Genomic DNA, 21,101 nt, shown 5'->3' on the forward strand with positions numbered 1-21,101 from the left:
TCTTGGTCTGGACTGTGTTAGCTGGAGGTTTTGCAGTTTTAGGTTTGTGTTCAAACTTCTTCCCTCTTGGTCCAACGAGGTTCATCTGGTCTTCTGATTCTTTTTCCAGACCAAGGTTTAGTTTGTTTCCATATCTGACCGTTCCAGCGCCTCACTATCGTTCTTCTTCACACTCATGGGACCATAAACTGGGACGAGGGGGCCTTTATACTCCCGCACACCCGGGATACTGTCCTGAAGAAGTCGGACCGCAGATGGCGCTGTCGTCCTGAGTTCACCGCTAGGAACACAGCGCCAAAACCTTTAAATCAGCTGACCGGACACATCACTGCAACATCACGTGACCACTCTGAGGCGCTAGTGAGCAGTACGAACTGTCAGGGATGAAAACAAACTAAACCTTGGTCTGGAAAAAGAATCGATTCAGTTAAAGTTCCAAACTCCTGTCTGTGTGATCCCTCAGTCGTCCAGATCTGATCCACAGCAAAAGAAAATTTCAAATGCGTCAATTGGACAAAAAGTTTTAGAGCGAAGGCTTTTGGCTACTCCCTTCAGACAGATATAAGACAGTATCCAGCAGTAATCTGACCAGAACTGAAGAAGCAGCTTGGATGAGCAGCAAAACGTCTTTGCTCTAAAAATTTGTCTGGCTACAGATTTGAAATTCTCTTTGACAGTTTACTGACTCCTGTTTCAGAATCAGATAGAGCCTTTAGCATTAACATGATGATTTCAGATACTTATGAAATCGTCTTTTTACCGCCTGATTTTGGACCATAGACTATAAATGGACATAGCTAACCTGCTAGCCACCGCAGTCCAAGTAGGAGTGAGCAAGGGCGTGCTTCCGGCTCCATCGACTCTGGCTCCAATTCACTTTCTATTGAAAAACTGTGGCTCCTCTCTCTGTAACTGCTGCTGTCAGACTCGTCATTTTGGTCTTAAAATGTTTGCATTAACCCGCTCTACATGATCATGTGGGTTTTATTTCACGTAAATCAAGATATGAACATTAATAACAGACAAATCAGGCATCTTCTTTCCCAGAGGTCGCTCCTGCTAGCCTTAGCAACAGGTTTGATTGACAGCGTTGCTAAGGGTGCTCTCAAGCCTTTATCCTTAACGTGATGATTTCAAATACTTGTGAAATAGTCTTTTTACAGTGTAGGGTAAGGAAAGGGTCTTTTTTTTCTCCTCGTCTCTGTCTTTTGCAGCGCTCGGTCTGGCTCTGCACTGCCTCATGTCAGACACATCACGACCTCAAACGGCTACAACATTTATTCATATTCTTGGAGAAAAAACACGTTGCAGTCTGGTGGGGATTGCACCATTGCGGGTTTCGGAGTACTTGTTCCATGTATTATCTGGCGACTTGCCGTATACCAGACCGTATACATTTCATTACAAACACATTTCCTCCCAGGGCGATCGTTCCTCTTCCATTCAGATGTAATAATTAAAGCGTCTACATCAGCTTTAATCAAAAACATATTTATTTCATCTGGTTACGTTCGTTTTGCTTCAAAAAATACCACAAAGACATGACGCCTAATTCGTAAAGGTAAAGGCGATGTGTTAGGGATGATCTGACCTGATTCTGGTATTGGCTAGATCAGATATCGGCTTTTAAATATCGGTTCAGTCGATTTCCTGGTTGGCCGTATAAACTGTTTTTACTGGTTGTAGTTGTAGAATTGAATTTTTGAAGTTGTTCGGTCGTTATTTGAGGGATAAACAACAGCTTCATAACTCAAGTGGATCAGTTTTGTCTTATTTTATTTTTGTTTAAACTAAATAAATGTTGTTTTCAGTCTCTGCTCTGGTATCGGCAGATATCGGGAATCGGCAGATACTTAAATCTTTAATATTGGAACTGAAGTAGCTGTATTGGTGCATGTGTTCGCTGTACAATATCTGATTTTTCCTGTCTTAAAAAGGTGTAAAGCAGGAGTAGTTACATTTCAAACAGTCTGCAGTGGTCCAAAGTTACTCGTCATTTACCTTATGCATTCAGAACATCCTGAGTATTCACCATGATGAGTTTATAAGCACCAATGAGAGCAGGATTCGAGCTGGTAACGTTCAGATCAGTGGACAAACACTCTAAAAATGCTCTACGCTCTCTACCAACTGAGCCGCTGTCCCCCCAGTTTTGATGTTAGTTGACGTAATGGTAACGACAGCTATCATGCTAAGTGCACACTTCCTGATTCTCAAACGGTAAAACGCAGTAGTAGACGCAGACAGCTCACAGCAGATGTGTTATGACCTGAAGAGCTGCTTGTACCAAACATCTGCGCTGACACATTTATCTCAAACACATAAAATAATCATGTTCAGGGCATTTAACCAGACACAACTGCGCAATTAGCTTGTCTGAGTTTAATGGGACTTTTCAAAGCCCTTGTCTCCATAGTGATTCCAGTTGCGGAGCTGGGAAGGACGCTCGCATTGTACCAGTATTGGCGAGTTAATTATAGTTATTCACAATATGTGAGCGGAAAGAGGGGTTTCAAGTGAATGTGTCACCGTTTGAGGCCTAGTTTTGCTGCAGGATATTGCGGCCTGGTTTTGAAGCATAGACTGTCGGTATAAATGGACGTAGCTAACCTGCTAGCCAGCGCTTTTCAAATAGGAAGTGAGCATGTGGGCGCTTCCGGCTGCATTGATTCACTTTCTATATAAAAACATTTTGCCCCACTCACAGGAAGAATAGAGACACCACACACGTCAAGTTTTTACAGAAATATTTCCCAGGACGATGCAAACGCCACATGATAAAATGCTGTGTCATTATGAAAACAACAAGCTTTTATGCAGAGCAAAAATGACACAAAAATAAGAAACATATGTGGATTCAACCCTGTTTGTGAAGGACCACAGCAGCGGTTTATGCACTCCACAGTATGAGCTGAACACACAGACTGTATATATAAATGGACATAGCTAACCTGTAGCCGCCACGTTCCAAACACGTGGAGCCAGAGTCGTTCCATCGACTCTGGCTCCACTTTTTACAAAAAAACTGTGGCCCCTCTCTCTGTAACTGCTGCTGCCAGACTCGTCATTTTGGTCTTAAATGTTCGTATTAACCCGCTCTACATGATCCTGGGGTTTTTATTTCACTATTGTGTCTGTAAATCAAGATATGAACATTAATAACAGAAAATTCAGGTGCTTTCTTTCCCTGAGGTTGTTTCCACTAGCGTTAGCAGCAGGTTTGATTGACAGTGTTGCTAAGCACCCGCTCTCTGCTAAACCAGTGATGCGAGCGGGAAGGGGCGTTACCTTCAACAGCCTCGCTCTGGATTGGCTCTTTGTTTGCTCTGATACTCACGGTCAGAACTCGGCTCCAAATTGGCCCTTATAACCTTTAGCTTTGATGAGCTTCATTTGACTGGAGCCGAACGCTGTGGGTGACGTCACACTCACTTGGTCCACTTCTTTATACAGTCTATGTTTTGCTGTCTGATTTTGGAGCTTGATTTTGGAGCCTGGTCTTAGTTTTTTAGCCTGATCTTAGTTTTGGAGCCTGGTCTTAGTTTTGGAGCCTGGTTTTGGAGCCTGGTTTTGGAACCTGGTTTTGGAGCTTATAGTTTTGGAGCCTGGTCCTGGTTTTGGAGCCTGGTTTTGAAGCCTGGTCCTGGTTTTGGAGCCTGGTTTTGGAGCCTGGTTTTGGAGCCTGGTTTTGAAGCCTGGTCCTGGTTTTGGAGCCTGGTTTTGGAGCTTATAGTTTTGGAGCCTGGTCCTGGTTTTGGAGCCTGGTTTTGGAGCCTGGTCCTGGTTTTGGAGCCTGGTTTTGGAGCCTGGTTTTGAAGCCTGGTCCTGGTTTTGGAGCCTGGTTTTGGAGCTTATAGTTTTGGAGCCTGGTCCTGGTTTTGGAGCCTGGTTTTGGAGCCTGGTCCTGGTTTTGGAGCCTGGTTTTGGAGCCTGGTCCTGGTTTTGGAGCCTGGTCCTGGTTTTGGAGCCTGGTCCTGGTTTTGGAGCCTGGTTTTGAAGCCTATAGTTTTGGAGCCTGGTCGTGGCGTTGCCTGGTTGGACGCCTAATGGAGGGTTGTAGACTATAGAAGTGTATTTTTATGCCTCTTTAAGCTGGTTTTTCTTGTGTAATCAACCAGAGATTTCTGTTTGAAATGTGGACGCCCCCGAGGGAGTTTGAAAATATCAAACACTCACTTGTTTAACGAAGATAAATGTAACTGTTTATAGGATGGATTTTTCCTATTTGTTGCTTGAGTGGTTGGTGTTTGTGTCTTTACTGCAGGAGGAGGGATGGGGGGATGGAGGCATCTGTCATCTCCCTGGAATATCTATGGATTTCTGACTTTTCCTTTCATTTGTTTCATTAATTTAACCAGACAGTGTACAGTACAATTTTCTACATGGTTCAAACTTATAGGATGCTAATTTCCATCTGTTGTCCTCCTCAAAAAGAAAGGGAGGAGGAGAAAGGGAATGATAAACATTTAAGACCGTTGCCGTAGCGATAAACAACTTAAAACTAATTATTAAACACTTATGGACGGTAATAAATCCTCAAAATGTTGCGTATAACAGGACGCCAAAAGCAATGAAAGGGTAATAGGCAGAGGTAGTATAAATAAAACACTTTGAGCTCACAAAACAATGAAATACGCAGTTTAGTCCTGATGTGATGTGTGGTCCAGTTCTAGTCTTGGTTTAGTTCCAGCTTCCCAGGATGAACCAGGACTAAACCGGGTCCAAACCAGGACTGAACCAGACCAAAAAAGACTAAACCAGGATTTAATTAGGTCAAAGCCAAGACTAGACCAGGCCTAAGCCAGGATGAACCAGGACTAAACTGGAATTACACTAGGACAGAGCCAGGACTGAACCAGGACTGAACCAAGACTAAATAAGGACTAAACCAGGACTGAACCAGGACTGAACCAGGACTGAACTTGTCTTGCTTTAGTCCCAGTTTAGTCCTGATGTAGACTTTGTTTGGTCCAGTTCTATTCTTAGTTTAGACCTGATGTAGTCTTGGTTTAGTTCCAGTTTCTCAGGATGAACCAGGACTAAACTTGGTCCAAACCAGGACTGATCCAGACCAAAAAAGACTAAATCAGGATATAACTAGGGCTAAACCAGGACTAAACTGGAACTACACCAGGACAGAGCCAGGACTGAACCAAGACTTAGCCCAAAGTATACCAGGACTACTCCAGAACTAAACCAGGACTGAACCTACCAGTATCTCCAGTAAATGCTGCTTTTAGAAACATTATCAGCCTGTTGTAATGAGATGTTCCTTAACTGCAGTTACAGTAGTAAAAACGCCCCCTGCCCCTCTTACCCGTCTCTGTACACACTGACATTTAAAGTGTTTGTAGTATTTCTCTACAGTATTTCTCTATCATTTGCAAAGGCAGGACCTTCAACGTCTCATCTGAAGTTAATTGGGCTGCGTAAATGAACCGGTGGCATTTGTGTGTGACATTTGAGTTCATATCGATGTTTCCCATTACGTCCCGTCTGTTCCTCTCCTCCTCCGACAGCCTCACGCTCAACCATAGACTGTATATATAAATGTACATAGCTAACCTGCTAGCCACCGCGTACCAAAAAGAAAGTGATCGTGGGCGCACTTCTGGCTGCTGTTCACTTTCTATTGAAAAACCGTGGCCCCTTTCTCTGTAACTGCTGCTGTCGGACTCGCCATTTTGGTCTTAAATGTTCGTATTAACCCGCTCTACATGATCCTGGGGTTTTTATTTCACTATTTTGTCTGTAAATTAACATATGAACATTAATAACAGACAAATCAGGCTCCTTCTTTCCCCGAGGTCGCTCCCGTTAGTGTAGCACCAGGTTTGATTGACCGTGTTGCCGTCAGCTCCTCCATGTTTGTTCTGTTTGGCGTGAAGCCACAGTGACGACGTGTAAACAAAGTAATTATGGGATTTGCTCTTGTCAAACTCGGACTGTGTCATACGACGATAATTAAACTTGAGAGAAAGAAAAAAATAAATGGTTGCTAATTGTTCCTTTTTCCAACCAGCGTCAATGTCCCTAAGCTGTTTGAAGTGTAGGGCTGTCAAAAGTATCGAGAATCAGATACTAATCGATATTAAAACTAGTATCGAAACTAGATACTCATTTTTTGCAAGTATTGATACTAAAAAAGTCTCATTAACTGGACAGAAACGACTCTTTCCTGAATATGTTTATAATGATGTTGAGCTGTATCTTTCACAAGTATAAGACACACAGACTAGTATACGGCCCTTTCTCTTTCCTCTCTTCTCCTCCTCGCTCTCTCTTTTCTCTCCCTACATTCTTTCACACTCTTTCTTTCCTCTCTCTCCTCCTCTTCCCTCTGTTCCTCCTCTTTCCTCTCCTCTTCCTCCCTCCTCTCTTTCTCCATTGTTTTACCTCCTTCCTCTTCCACTATCCCTCTCTCCTCTTCCCTCTATTTTTCCTCTTTGCTCTTATCTTTCCTTGTTTCTCTCCCTCTCTCCATTCTTTTACCCTCTCTCCTCTCCCTCCTCTTCCTCCCTCTTCTCTTTCTCCCCATTGTTTTACCTCCTTCCTCTCCCACTATCCCTCTCATCATCTTCTCTCTCCTACTCCTTTCCTCTCCTCTTCCTTCCTCCTCTCCCTTCCCATTGTTTTACTTCCTTTCTCTCCCACTATCCCTCTCCTCATCTTCCCTCTATTTCTCCTCTTTCTCTCATCTCTCTCCCTCTCTCCATTCTTTTACCTTCTCTCCTCTCCTCTTCCTCGCTCCTCTCTCTTTCTCCTCATTGTTTTACCTCCTTCCTCTCCCACTATCCCTCTCCTTCCTCTCTCTCCTCCTCCATCACTCTCTCTCCCTCTCTCCATTCCTTTACTATCTCTCCTCCCTCCTTCCTCTCCTCACATAGACTCGTACATCGTGGAATCAGAATCAAGTATCGAGTATCGAGTCTATTCCTTAGTATTGAAATAGTTCAAAATTTTAATATCACTTGTGCTAATGAATTTTTTCCATCCACATTTGTTGATAACGATTAAAAAAAATAGCAATATTTAACTTAAAGACACATTACGTGACTTTTCTGCTGGCAGTTTGCGACCAGCTTGTCACCATGGAGATGTTATTGCTGTGACTGGAATGTTCACAGTATGGCATTAATCTGATCTATATCAACAGCAAACACACATTCTTACTGTGAGCAGAGTCGCCTTTCCACAGATCTGAACTGCAACTCTCCATGAAGATAATTAAATTCCATACTGTGCAATATTCCAGGAAAGCCGTAATATCTCCATGGAGACAAACAGGTGGCAGAAGTTACATAGTGCCCCTTTAATGCGTTGAAATGATACGGTGTTAAATTGTATGTTCTAATGTTGTTTCCTCATCACAAACAGGCCTGGAGTTGTGTTTTGTTTTGAGTTCTTTTCTCAAGCAGAAAACACTCTGTTCCACCTTGTGATGTCATCATGTGGTAATACAGGAAGTGCTCCACTGGGTTTTTAAACTCCACACACCTTCACTAGAATCATTTGGATCGTTTCAGCCTCGGAATTTCCAATCTCTACTGAACTAAAGGTAAAAGGAAATGTTAACTTGAAATCTACCACTTCATGACATCACAAGGTGGAACAGAGCATTTTGAGCTTTGGAGATGTAGACAGACTAATAACAAAGCGTGTGTGAATGAAAAAAACACAACTCCAGGTATGTTTTTTTGGCGGAGCGTTAAAAGAAGTGAAAGATTACGTTGCCATTCCGCACAATCCAAAGTCCATGTCGTTTTTCGCTGGCGGCCATATTGTTTTGGCCGATCGACGCGTGAACCAAACGCCGACTTTCGCTCTATCACCTCCTCCCCTTTATGTACGCATTTGTCAGATTAGCAGAACCGTTTGTTTTCCTTGGCAGTCGTCTTGTTGATTATAGTACCACACATGTACAGACTGCCCCTGGGGTGACGCCGCGTTCAGAATACTCCCCTCCTCATAAACTCCACGGTAACAGGTAAACAGGGCTGTCATTGGTGGATTAGATCAGAGTGAGGAGTAAACAGGGCTGTCATTGGTGGATTAGATCAGAGTGAGGAGTAAACAGGGCTGTCATTGGTGGATTAGAGACGTAATGTGTTTGACTGGTGGTTGTGTGTTTGATGGATGCAGAGGGAGAGCTTTGGACCGGCTGAGGGCAGGATTTACATATGTGGGCACAAGTGGAGGAGGAACATTGTAGTAAATGTATAAAAAAGCAGAATTAGGTGGAGTTCTGGGAAATTGTACGTGAGTGTTGTTGTAGTACTGTGTTGTGTGTAGTGTAAAAATGATAGACTACAAGTACAAAGTGGTGGTCCAAGAAATGACTCATGTAAGAGGAACTGTCTGAGTTATGATTTGGACTGAGTCAGAACTGAGTCAGGACTTAACCAGGTCTGAACCAGGACTGAACCAGAACTGAACCAGAATTGAACCAAGACTAAATAAGGACTAAACCAGGACTAAACCAGGACCAAACAGAACTAAACCAGGACCAAACCAGAACTGATCCAGGGCTAAATTGTTCCTAAATGAATAGAGACAGGACCAGGATTAAGCGAGGACTAAACCAGGAGTGAACCAGTACAAAATCGGGACTACACTAGGACTGAACTAGGACTGAACCTGATCTAAACCAGTACAAGGCCAAACCAGGACTAAACAGAGACTAAAACTGGACTTAACAGGGACTAAACCAGTTTTAAACCAGTACTAAACCGGGACTAAAGCAGTTTTAAACCAGGACTAAACCAATTTTAAACCAGGATTAAACCAGTACTAAACCAGTTCTAAACTGGGACTAAACCAAGACTAAACCAGTTCTAAACCAGTTCTAAACCAGTTCTAAACCGGGGCTAAACCGGTTCTAAACCAGTTTTAAACCAGGATTATTAAACATATAATTCCCTGTGAGGGAGGCACACTGCGTCTCACAGAATTCCGCTCTTTGTAAATACTCAGGTTCTTTTGTTCCAGCTCAAACATTTGAACTCTTTCCAAACATGTAATAGCTTCAGACTAATTCGTCGTTGGTTTCTTCCATTTAATTAAAACTCTTTAAGTACTTTGCATTCATTAATGTTGTTTGTTTTGTTGTGGCTAAAGCAGCTGATTAGTTGCCAAGAAACAGTTTAATAAAATAAGATAGAAGAATAAAGTTTAGTACACGACGTCTTGGAACGATTAGCTTTTACCTTCATTACATTAATTACAGTTGGTAGAGCGTCTGTCCACTGATCTGAAGGTTGGCGGTTCGATTCCAGCTCCCACAGATGAATGCTGTTGTTGTGTCCTTGGGCAAGACACTAAATCCTCCTCGCCCCCAGTGTCTGTGTACACTGGTGTATGAATGTGTGTGTGAATGAGTGAGTGAGCCTTGAAGATGAGAAAGTGCTATATAAATTTGTGACCATTTCCCATTTAAAGGTCCACTGTGTAACTTTTCTGATGGAGGCTTTGTCACCTGCTTGTCTCTATGGAGATGATATTGCTTTGCCTGGAATATTCTACATTCATTGAAGTACAGGAGGAGTTTTAATTACTCAAAATCATAGACTGTACAGGAAGTGATCTTGGGCGCGCTTCCAGCTCTATCGACTCTGGCTCCAATTCACTTTCTATTGAAAAACTTTGGCCCCTCTCTCTGTAACTGCTGCTGTCAGACTCGTTGTTTAGGTCTTAAAATGTTCGTATTAACCCGCTCTACATGATCCTGGAGTTTTTATTTCACTATTGTGTCTGTAAATCAAGATATGAACATTAATAACAGACAAATCAGGCGCCTTCTTTTCCCTGACGTCACTCCCACTAGCGTTAGCAACAGGTTTGATTGACAGCGTTGCTCAGCGCTCGCTCCCTGATAAACCAGCTGTGTGAGCGGGGAGGGGTGTGACCTTCAACAGCCTCTTTCTGGATTGGCTCTTTGGTTGCCATGATACTCACGGTCGGAATTCATACTCACTTAATCCACTTCTTTACACAGTCTATGAATGTGACTGGCAGTGTGTGTGTGTGTGTGTTTGTGTGTGTTTGTGTCTGTATAGCATGTGTGCGTGTGTGTGTGTATGTGTGTCCTGCATATCTATGTTCTGTATCGCCTTCATCTCTCCCCAGTGTAAAAAGTGACTCATATTATTATAAATTTTAATTGAATTCTAAAGCCACATGATGGGACTTTTTAGCTGACTCCGCGTGCACAGACACTTTACTTCATGTGTCAGAGCTTCACAGATCTCATTGTTTCCTCCAAACGTAATCGCACTGGGACTTTTCTTTATTATGGCTCATCTTGGAACAATTACATTTTATTCAGTCGTTCTACACAGATTAAGTGTGATCTTCACTCGTGCTGCCAGTGATGTCATACCAAAATGTGCTGTTACATTTACTCGAGTAAACTTTTAAAGAATTTAAAGAATACTTTTACTTTTACTTGAGTAATATATTGTACAGTGTAACAGTCCTTTTACTTGAGTACTTCCTTGGACCACTACTTTGTACTTCTACCAAGACTGAACCAGGGCTGAACCAGGACTAAACCAGGACTGAACCAGGACTAAACCAGGACCGAACCAGGACTAAACCAGGACTGAACCAGGACTGAATCAGGACTAAACCAGGACTGAACCAGGACTAAACCAGGACTGAACCAGGACTGAATCAGGACTAAACCAGGACTGAACCAGGACTAAACCAGGACTGAACCAGGACTAAACCAGGACTGAACCAGGACTAAACCAGGACTAAACCAGGACTGAATCAGGACTAAACCAGGACTGAATCAGGACTAAACCAGGACTGAACCAGGACTAAACCAGGACTGAACCAGGACTAAACCAGGACTGAACCAGGACTAAACCAGGACTAAACCAGGACTGAATCAGGACTAAACCAGGACTGAACCAGGACTAAACCAGGACTGAACCAGGACTAAACCAGGACCGAACCAGGACTAAACCAGGACTGAATCAGGACTGAACCAGGGTTGAACCAGGACTAAACCACGACTAAACCAGGGCTGAACCAGGGCTGAACCAGGACTGAACCAGGACTAATCCAAGGTTGAACCAGGACCGAACCAGGAGTAAACCAGTTTACTTCATATGTTATTCCAACTTGAGTAGTACTTTTCCTAAATAAATTTTTACTCATACTTAAGTAATTTCTTCGACCACTACTGTACTTCTACTTGAGTAATACTATGCTGAAGTAACATTACTCATGACATTACATTTTTTGGCTCCTCTACCTCCTCTGTTGTTTTTTAATGTATTTTTAATCACTTTACACTGTTTTATTGTCTTGATGTACGGTGACCTTGAGAGCCTTGAAAGGCACCTAACAAATAAAATGTATTATTATTATTATTATTATTATTATTATTATTATTATTCTGTTCACAATAACTCACTGTTCTGTGTTTCTATGGAACAAACCAAACATTTTCCAACTATTTTCCTTTTCCTATGTAGCATGTTTCTGTATATTTCCAACCACATGGGAGTAGAACTTTGCATGGTTATGAGTTTGCAGTGGTTAAACTAAGCTAAGTCTGATGCTAGCTGTTTGAAATAATGCTTTTATAGCTTGGTGGTTGGATGCTTTCGCCTTGTCGTCGATCAAGAATGTACAAGATCATTCTAACAAGTCCCCAACCCCTTTAAAAGGCTCCAGATGCTAGCCACATGCTAACCACATGCTAACCACATGCTAGCCACATGCTGCTCAGATACTGTTATAACTGATGTCAGGCTGAGGTTGTTGTGGCAGATGTTCACATTGCGGAGCCGAACAAAAGCAAAGTCTGAGCTGAAAGTCAAGAAACACCTCAAGAGTATTTGGATTTTTCTGATTTAATTTCCACTTTGATCTGGAGACTGTTCCCGTCTTTACAGAGGTGAGGAGCGACTTATGTCTCAAACGTTCTCTATGGGACAGGGGCGGAGTGGGAGTCTGAAGGCTCAAAGCGCTTTACATCAAGGAACCACTCACTCATTCACACACACATTCATACACCAGTGTACACAGACACGAGGAGGGTCAAGTGTCTTGCCCAACGACACAATGACAGCATTCATCTGTGGGAACCGGAATTGCACTGCCAAACTGTGGGTCAGTGGACAAACACTCTACCAACTGAGCTACTGTAATGATAATTGCTAACATGCTAACAGAGTTCACAGAGGATAAATGAACCTTTCCTTAATATCACTAGAATGATCTTGAGCTGTGTCAGAACAAGTATAATGGTGCGTTCACACCGGGGCGTCAAGAAACCGTTGGACACTCTGGACGCCATTGCATCCGTTGCGTTCTGCGAGTGCCTTTTGGTGTTTTGTTTTCCCTGTGTCTTTGTGAATGCTGCAGCCCAGGTTGAGAGAGTGGCTTTAGTGTATTTATCACATAAAACCCATCAACGGAGGGGATCGGCTCTGTGGCGTGGGTCCGTGACTAGCCTCTCCGCTCTGGCGCTTGAAGACGCGCCACAAAAACGAAGGACGGCCAAGACGCGCGGCCACCATAGACTTTGAATGTAAACTGGACGCCCTTGACGCCCCGGAGTGAACGCACCATAAGACACATTGACTAGTCTATGTCCAGTCTAGTCTATGAACCACTGTGGAACCTGCATGGACGACTGAGACACAGATATAAGACACATGGGAATAGAACACAAAGTACCAACATTTAATGTGGAACATTATAGTATATTGTCTAAAGAAAGAGTGTTTTTGGAATTGGAATCAGTATCGAGTATCGAATCTATTCCTTAATATTGAAATCTTAGTATTGTAATTTTAGTATTGTTACAACATCGGTCTCTATTGCGTTAATGTTACTTGAACTTGGACTTTTTTTAAAACAAATTGATGACTCCAAATCTCTTTATTTTTTACATAAACCTTTCAAACTCTCCCACTCCCTTCTCACTAATGTACATTCTTTGCACTTCTGTTTAAATACACAGTAATATTTCATTTAAAGATATGGCCTGTTTACATTCAGGGACCACCGGGGCTATAGAGTCATACAGATCATGTAATGTTATGACTGCATGAGGCGTTGGCTCTCACTGAAACTATGAAACATCAGTGAAGAGGGAGTAAGTCTGTTCATATTTATACACTGTGATAGTATATTTGACCACTATAAACAGTATGTCACCAAAATATGACTATGTATTTATTATAAGGAAATACAAACTTGAAAATTAAAGTTTCAATGTTTAGACAGTGATAATAATTCATTCTCATAGTCATAGTTCAAGGACATTTTTGTCTTTTAAAGTTCATATTTTTGACAATTTTGAAATTTTGAAATACAGAGACTCATTTTCTGCTTTAAAAACTAGATGTGGAATTAAATATGTTTTGTAAAAGCATCATCTAGGGCCAAACCATAAACTGTTTATATAAAGAGGCATAGCTAACCTGCCACCCGCCACGTTTCAAATGGGAAGTGATCATGGGCGCACTTCCAGCTTCATCGATTCTGGCTCCAATTCACTTTCTATTGAAAAACTGTGGTCCCTCTCTCTGTAACTGCTGCTGTCAGACTCGTCATTTTGTTCTTAAAATGTTCGTATTAACCCGCTCTACATGATCCTGGAGTTTTTATTTCACTGTTTTGTCTGTAAATCAAGATATGAACATTAATAACAGGAACCTTCTTTCCCCGAAGTTGCTCCCGCTAGCCTTAACAACAGGTTTGATTAACAGCGTTGCTAAGGGCGCTCCCTGCTAAACCAGTGGTGTGGGCGGGAAGGGGCGTTACCTTCAACTGCTTCACTCCAGATTGGCTCTTTGGTTGCTATGACGCTGGAACTGGGCTTCAAATTGGTCGCTATAACTGCTAGCCTCGATGAGCTTTATTTGCATGCTAATTGTTGTTAGCAGCACCATGGTGCCTGCGTCTTTAAAGAGTACTGTGTAACTTTTTTGGTGGAAGGTCTGTGGAGGTAATATTGTTTTACCCAATATGTTCCACAGTATGGCATTAAACTACCTATGTTGCATGTAATAAATTATACTAAGATACTATGTAGGGGTTGTTTGCCTTTTCACAGATCTGACATGTGAACTATACTTGTGGTAGCACCTGCTTATCTCTGTGAAGAAACAGTAGATACGTTTAATGCCGTAACAATAACATCTCCATGGAGACAAGAATGTGGCGGAAAAGTGACGTAGTGCACCTTTAAGACACCTACCCTTTAAAACAAACGAGACGCAAAATTGAGTTGACATAATTGGTATCATAACAGTAATAACACAGTAAATTGAGAAATAATCAGAAAACCACATCTGACCCTGAGTCTCAGCGGTGTATTTTACCAACCGCGTTCACAGTCCATGAACTCACCGTGAAATTCCACTCAATATCAATCCATAATTCATTACCCACAATGCACATGGACTTAATCAGCTCATACAAGGCCTGATCATAAATAGATGAGATAAAATACAGCAGGGGCAGAGGGCTGGAAACATCTACAGACGTCAGGGGAGAGGATTGATCATGTTGTTTCACTGACAGCTCTCGTAGTAAAGAAGGTCTCAAACTGAAGGAGCACACGTCAAAACATCAAATGGAGACACTATAGCAATAATTATAATAAAATGTTTTAATGCACCAAAGTACATCTCTGACATGTTAGAGCCATATGAACCATCTCATACTCTGAGGCCTCCTGCTGGTCCCAGAGTCAGGACTAAACCAGGACTAAACCAGGACTAAACCAGGACTAAACCAGGACTAAACCAGGACTAAACATGGGCTAAGCCGGGACTAAACCAGGACTAAACCAGGACTAAACCAGGACTAAACCAGGACTAAACATGGGCTATGCCAGGACTAAACCAGGACTAAACATGGGCTAAGCCGGGACTAAACCAGGACTATAACCAGGGCTAAACTAGGGCTAAAAAAGGACTAAACCAAGACTAAACCAGGACTAAACCAGGACTAAACCAGGACTACACCAGGACTAAACCAGGACTAAACCAGGACTAAACCAGGACTAAACCAGGACTAAACCAGGACTAAACAAGGACTAAACATGGGGAATCATTATTTCAGTTTTCTGCAGCTAAAACCTGGAACATTCTTCCTGAAGAATGAGACAGACCTCTACTTTGACAACGTTTAAATCCAGGCTCAAATGGTTCTGTTTATCTGTGAATATGACTGAAAGAGTTTTATTCTACCTCTTCTCTTTTAATGTTCATTTTATGATGGTTATTTATGTTTCGCTTTGTTGTATTGTGAATTTAATGTCTTTCTTATTCTGTAAAACACTTTGAATTACTTTGTGTGCGAATAGTGCTGTACAAATAAACTTGCCTTGCCTTAATGTACTAATAAGAGTTGTTCCAATATATTGACCTTATTCGGCAGTAGGCGGAGCTAGCTACCCTGGACAGTAGCTATGGTTTGCATGTTCTCACTGTGTCTGAGTGGGATTTCTCAGGTTTGTTCTGACAGGAGCTTCATGTCTTTTCTTTTGCAGTGGGCTGTTTGCGAGTTCATACACGGAGACCCATTACCTGGAGGACGGCAGCGCGGTCACCGGCTCTCACAACTTCACTGTATGTTTCAAACACTTTTATTATGTTTGTTTTAATGTGAATGTGTGTGTGTGAGTGTGGAGTGTTTTCCGCACCAGGAGCCATAGACGCGAGCACTGCCGCTGTTGACGTCTGCGGCTAATGCTAACGCTAACGCTAACACCCAGAGCAGGTCAAATGCAAACTGTGGACACTCTGCAGACACTTAAAACACAATAATAGTGACAGAAAAGACATTTGTGTTCGCTCTTTGAAACCTTCATTTAGCCTTTGGAGTGGATGCTGTTGTCGCTAACACAACAGCGCTAACACTTGACTTTGCGCTAAGAGGGACGCTGCATAATAAGCCGTACGCCATGTTCTTTAGAGAGACAGTTATCTTTTGCCATTGTTAAAAAATTGTTACCACTTTGGCTTCAACTACTGCTATAACTACTACTATTAATACTACTTACAGCACTAGCACTGATCAAATTAAATGAAAAGAAATTGAAATAAATAAATAAATAAATACAAAAATACATTTAAATATAAAATACAAAAAATTATAATTAAATTGAATACATAAAATAAAATAAAAATACATTAAAAATAATAAAAATAATTAAATAAAAAAAATAATACTGTACTACACTTTCACTTTCTATTTCTTTTTCACAATTTATCTCGTTCCATGACTTTCTGTTTGGTTTTCCTTGTTCCATCATCTGCTTTTCAGGACTAGGGATGGATTAAATGTGTAGAAAAGAATCCATTTTGGTTCATGGCTCTGTACTTTTGAGTGGATTCATATTTAATAAGATAAAAAGCTGGTCAGTGAGACGGGCACGTAACATTACATTTCAGAGAATAGCCTTAAGTGGTTCATTTTTAATAAACCTCAGACTCACCAGAACTGAACAAAAATAACTCTTCAGACTCCAAAATGTTCAGGGTCAGGGGTTTTACACAGAGACAGTTTAGTGATCAGCTCCAATGAAATGAAGTGGCGAAGAAGACGCCTGATTTGTCTGTTATTAATGTTCATATCTTCATTTACAGACACAATAGTGAAATAAAAACACTAGTATCATGTAGAGCGGGTTAATATGAACATTTAAGACCAAAATGACGAGTCTGACAGCAGCAATCACAGAGAGAGTTTTTCAATAGAAAGTGAATTGGAGCCAGAAGCGCGCCCATGATCATGAGCTTCTTATTTGGGACCCATTTATATTTACAGTCTATGGTTTTACATGTATTTTCACACTTGTGCTTCTTAATTGGTTTAGTACAGTCTAATCCAGTTATAGCAGACGGGATTATGTCTCCGTTTAAAGAAAAGCCTTGTGTATTTTGTGTGTTTTTAATTAAACCCGTGTGTAAACTGTAGCTCAGATCATTGGGATTAATTTTGTTTGAATTCTATGAGGTTTCAAATAAATACATTTTGGTTCTTCTGTTTAAACTATGATTTTATGCTATTTTTACTACAATGGCTGCTACTTCTACTACTAATACTACTACTACACTACTACTACCATTGCTACTACTACTTCTACTCCTAGTACTACTTAATAAAAATGCCTTGCACTTGTAATGCGCTTCACAGGATTTTTTGTTCAGTCATTGGTCTCTGTGCGGTTGGTCTTTGTGAGGCTGGTCCCTGTGAGGTTGGTCCTTCTGAGGCTGGTCCTTGTGAGGCTGGTCCTTGTGAGGTTGGTCCTTCTGAGTTTGGTCCTTGTGAGGCTGGTCCCTCTGAGGTTGGTCCTTGTGAGGTTGGTCCCTCTGAGGTTGGTCCTTCTGAGGTTGGTCCTTGTGAGGTTGGTCCCTCTGAGGTTGGTCCTTGTGAGGCTGGTCCTTGTGAGGTTGGTCCTTCTGAGGCTGGTCCTTGTGAGGCTGGTCCTTGTGAGGTTGGTCCTTCTGAGTTTGGTCCTTGTGAGGCTGGTCCCTCTGAGGTTGGTCCTTGTGAGGTTGGTCCCTCTGAGGTTGGTCCTTCTGAGGTTGGTCCTTGTGAGGTTGGTCCCTCTGAGGTTGGTCCTTGTGAGGTTGGTCCCTCTGAGGTTGGTCCTTCTGAGGTTGGTCCTTGTGAGGTTGGTCCTTCTGAGTTTGGTCCTTGTGAGGTTGGTCCCTCTGAGGTTGGTCACTGTGAGGATGGTCACTGTAAGGATTGTCCCTGTGAGGCTGGTCCCTGTGAGATTGGTCCTTATGAAGTTGGTCCTTGTGAGGCTGGTCCCTGTGAGATTGGTCCTTCTGAGGTTGGCCCTTGTGAGGTTGGTCCTTGTGAGGTTGGTCCTTGTGAGGTTGGTCCCTCTGAGGTTGGTCACTGTGAGGATGGTCCCTGTGAGATTGGTCCTTCTGAGGTTGGTCCTTGTGAGGTTGGTTCTTATGAGGTTGGTCCAGGTCCCATTGTCTCCAGGTCTCTGGTGCAGTACATGTGCTGCTGTGTATTTGCTGTATAAGACTTCAGAGTGTTTTATGTGAGAGCCACAGGCCTCTCGTGGAGGGAGAATTTCACTCTGACTCACTCCTGTCTGCTCTGCTCCACAACTTTTATTAAAATCACACTCAATTATTACCATGTGCTTCAGGAACACAGTGCCCTCCACAGGGCAGAAGCGACGATAACGAACAGCTGCAGGAAACACAACAAATGTGGAGTTAAGAGGCACAATATATGCCTCTTAACTCCACACCTCAAGATATCAGGTATATACAGTATTATTATTATGAAATCTGAGGGACAAACTAAAGGTGTAACCATTTTGCCATTTTGTTGTTTCCATGGAGCCGTTATCTCCTTTCCTAAAATGTCCAACAATAGGCCATTAAATAAAAATATTGCTCATACTCATTTATACTTTTTATGCCCAAAACCATAATGAATTGGTCCTGGTTTGGTCCTGGTTTGGTCCTGGTTTAGTCCTGATTTAGTCCTGGTTTGGTCCTGGGTTTAGTCCTGGTTTAGTCCTGGTTTGGTCCTGGTTTGGTCCTGGTTTAGTCCCGGTTTAATCCCGGTTCAGTCCTGCTTCAGTCCTGGTTCAGTCCTGCTTCAGTCCTGGTTCAGTCCTGGTTCAGTCCTGGTTCAGTCCTGGTTCAGTCCTGGTTCAGTCCTGGTTCAGTCCTGGTTTAGTCTATTTTGGTCTGGTTATTACTACTACTTATCCAAAACTTCACCATAACCCAAACAGTTACATTTGTTACAGCCCATCATAAAGACTCCCTATGGAACTTTTCTGGCAAATGGTCAGCCACCTGCTTGACTCCATGGAGATATAAACGCTTCACCTGGAATGTCTCGCATCACTGCTTTAAGAAGGCGCAAAAAAAAAAAAAACATACATAGTTGGCAGTTAGCTAACAAGTTAACACGTATGTACAAACACGAGGACACGTTCACTAATCTCGGATCGTCATCTTCGTGAAGTCTTTGGATGGCAGGAGGAAGCGAACTTAATCCCACAAGCCTCAATAAACGCTGTATTACTTTAAGAGTCTCCCGACGTTCCGAACAGGCAAAACTCTTGTGGCGTTTGGGGATTTGGCTGTCAGTTCCACTTTGACTGAATCCCTGGAAGAAAAATGTCTCCGGTTTAATGTGACAAACAGATGCCGACTGGAGCTGGAGTAATGGACTGGACTGAGGAAGTGAATGATCCGAGCTCCAGAAACAGGCTGTTGTGGGTTTAAAGGAGCTGTACCTGGATTTGAGCTACATTTTTTATGCTGTAGTATAGACGTATCATAAAAGTCAAAATCAAACAGCTGTGTCTAGTACCTAGTAGTAGTATCCTCTACGAACCAGGAAGTAAGGCTGAGGCGCTGTTAGCATGCTAGCTAGGTAAATAATCAGTGGCCAAAATTATATATAGCGCTTTTCCACCTTCTAGTTACTCAAAGCACCCATTCACGCTTATATTGATACATCAGTGTACGCAAACACTGGGGACAAGGTGGGTTAAGTGTCTTGCCCAAGGACACAGACACAGCGTTCAACTGTGGGAGCTGGAATCACACTGCCAACCTGTGGATCAGTGGATCTGATCGCTCAACCAATGATTTTTATGTCGAGAGCGGGTTTTGAACCGGTAATCTTCAGATGAGTGCGCAAAGCTCTGCTCTGGTCTCTGAAAAATTATGAAAAGTGCTTATAAACTCATCATGGTGAATACTTCAGATGCTGTGAATTAATAAGGAATATGTCTCAACTGCTGCACACTGTTTAAAATGAACTAGTTCTGTTTTTTTCATGTTTTTTTTTGAGATTATAAACATCAGGTACAGCGCCTTTAACATGTTCTGGTCGAGTATTCCCCAACAAACCTGATAGCTGATGGTTCAATCCCAAGTTCAACCATTGCACCCTGTTGTTGTGTCCTTTGGCAAGACTCTTCACCCATTAGTGATACATTAAACGATGAGATTAGTAGATTTGAGAGTCTTCTTGGAGAAAGGTTGAAAATGAGATTACTTAAAACCAACACGAGTCTGAAAACGTGCCTGCTCTCCCTGGCATTTAACACTAGACAAGACTGGTGTTTTATTGTTCTTGTCCTATGTATGGTGTTCGCTGTAGATTTGGATGTTCTTGGCTTTTATGTGAAACACTTTTGTCAGCGGAATTAGGTTGAAACGTGCTATAGAAATCAGGTAAAGATTGTCCTAAAATGTTCTCCTCAGCTTTGATATCTCGTCCCTACCTGCTCTGAAGTGAGTAACATATGAGCCCTGCTGTTGCACTTAACACATGTTCTCTCCATTAGCCCCGTCCTTCTGTCTTGTGTTCGGTTTTGAATGGTAAAGTCCATAGAGTTTTCTGTCTCCTCAGGTGAACTGCTACTACCACGGAGAGGTGGAGGGACGCCAGGACTCGGATGTGACCCTCAGCACGTGTGATGGCGTCAGGTGAGTCAATAAAATGAGTGTGTACCTATTAATTACATTGTGTTTGCCATTAAATATCCAAATTCCTGATCATTTATATTAATAACTAGCCCCAAGAACTCACTGTATGACAACAAAAGTCTGCATTTGAACAATTAGAATTTCAGCTGCCACATCTATAGTAAATATGATTGGCTTTTACAATGTTGTGACGTCATTTGAAACCCAGCAATACATCTATAGATCAGTCAAATGAAGCTCATCGAGGCTAGCAGTTATAGCGGACAATTTGGAGCAGAGTTCCACATTAGGAATTCCAACCGCGTGTATCATAGCAACCAAAAAGCCAATCCGGAGCGAGGCTGTTGAAGGTAACGCCTCTTCCTGCTCGTATCGCTGGTTTAGCAGGGAGCGGGCGCTTAGCAATGCTGTCAATCAAACCTGTTGCTAACGCTAGCAGGAGGTTTGTCTGTTATTAATGTTCATATCTTGATTTACAGACACAATAGTGAAATAAAAACTCATCATCTGTTTTTGAATCAAGGCAAAGCCACGTAGACTGTATAAAGAAGTGGACTAAGTGAGTGTGACATCGCCCACAGCTTTCGATTCCAGTCAATTAAAGCTCATTGAGGCTAGAGCAGTTATAGCGGGCAATTT

At 42.2% G+C, this 21,101-nt stretch overlaps 1 protein-coding gene across 1 annotated transcript in view; it reads left to right on the plus strand.

The window, feature by feature from the left end:
- Positions 1 to 21,101, plus strand: part of LOC117386889 (disintegrin and metalloproteinase domain-containing protein 12-like) — a 160,547-nt gene that overhangs the window by 64,274 nt on the left and 75,172 nt on the right. The window contains exons 4-5 of the mRNA XM_055229843.1: positions 15,521 to 15,599; positions 20,386 to 20,462. Coding sequence (XP_055085818.1) covers positions 15,521 to 15,599; positions 20,386 to 20,462 — 156 coding nt within the window. The remainder of the gene's footprint in view (positions 1 to 15,520; positions 15,600 to 20,385; positions 20,463 to 21,101) is intronic.

Source organism: Periophthalmus magnuspinnatus, chromosome 19 (genome assembly GCF_009829125.3).
Source record: "Periophthalmus magnuspinnatus isolate fPerMag1 chromosome 19, fPerMag1.2.pri, whole genome shotgun sequence".
Classification (NCBI taxonomy): Eukaryota; Metazoa; Chordata; class Actinopteri; order Gobiiformes; family Gobiidae; genus Periophthalmus; species Periophthalmus magnuspinnatus.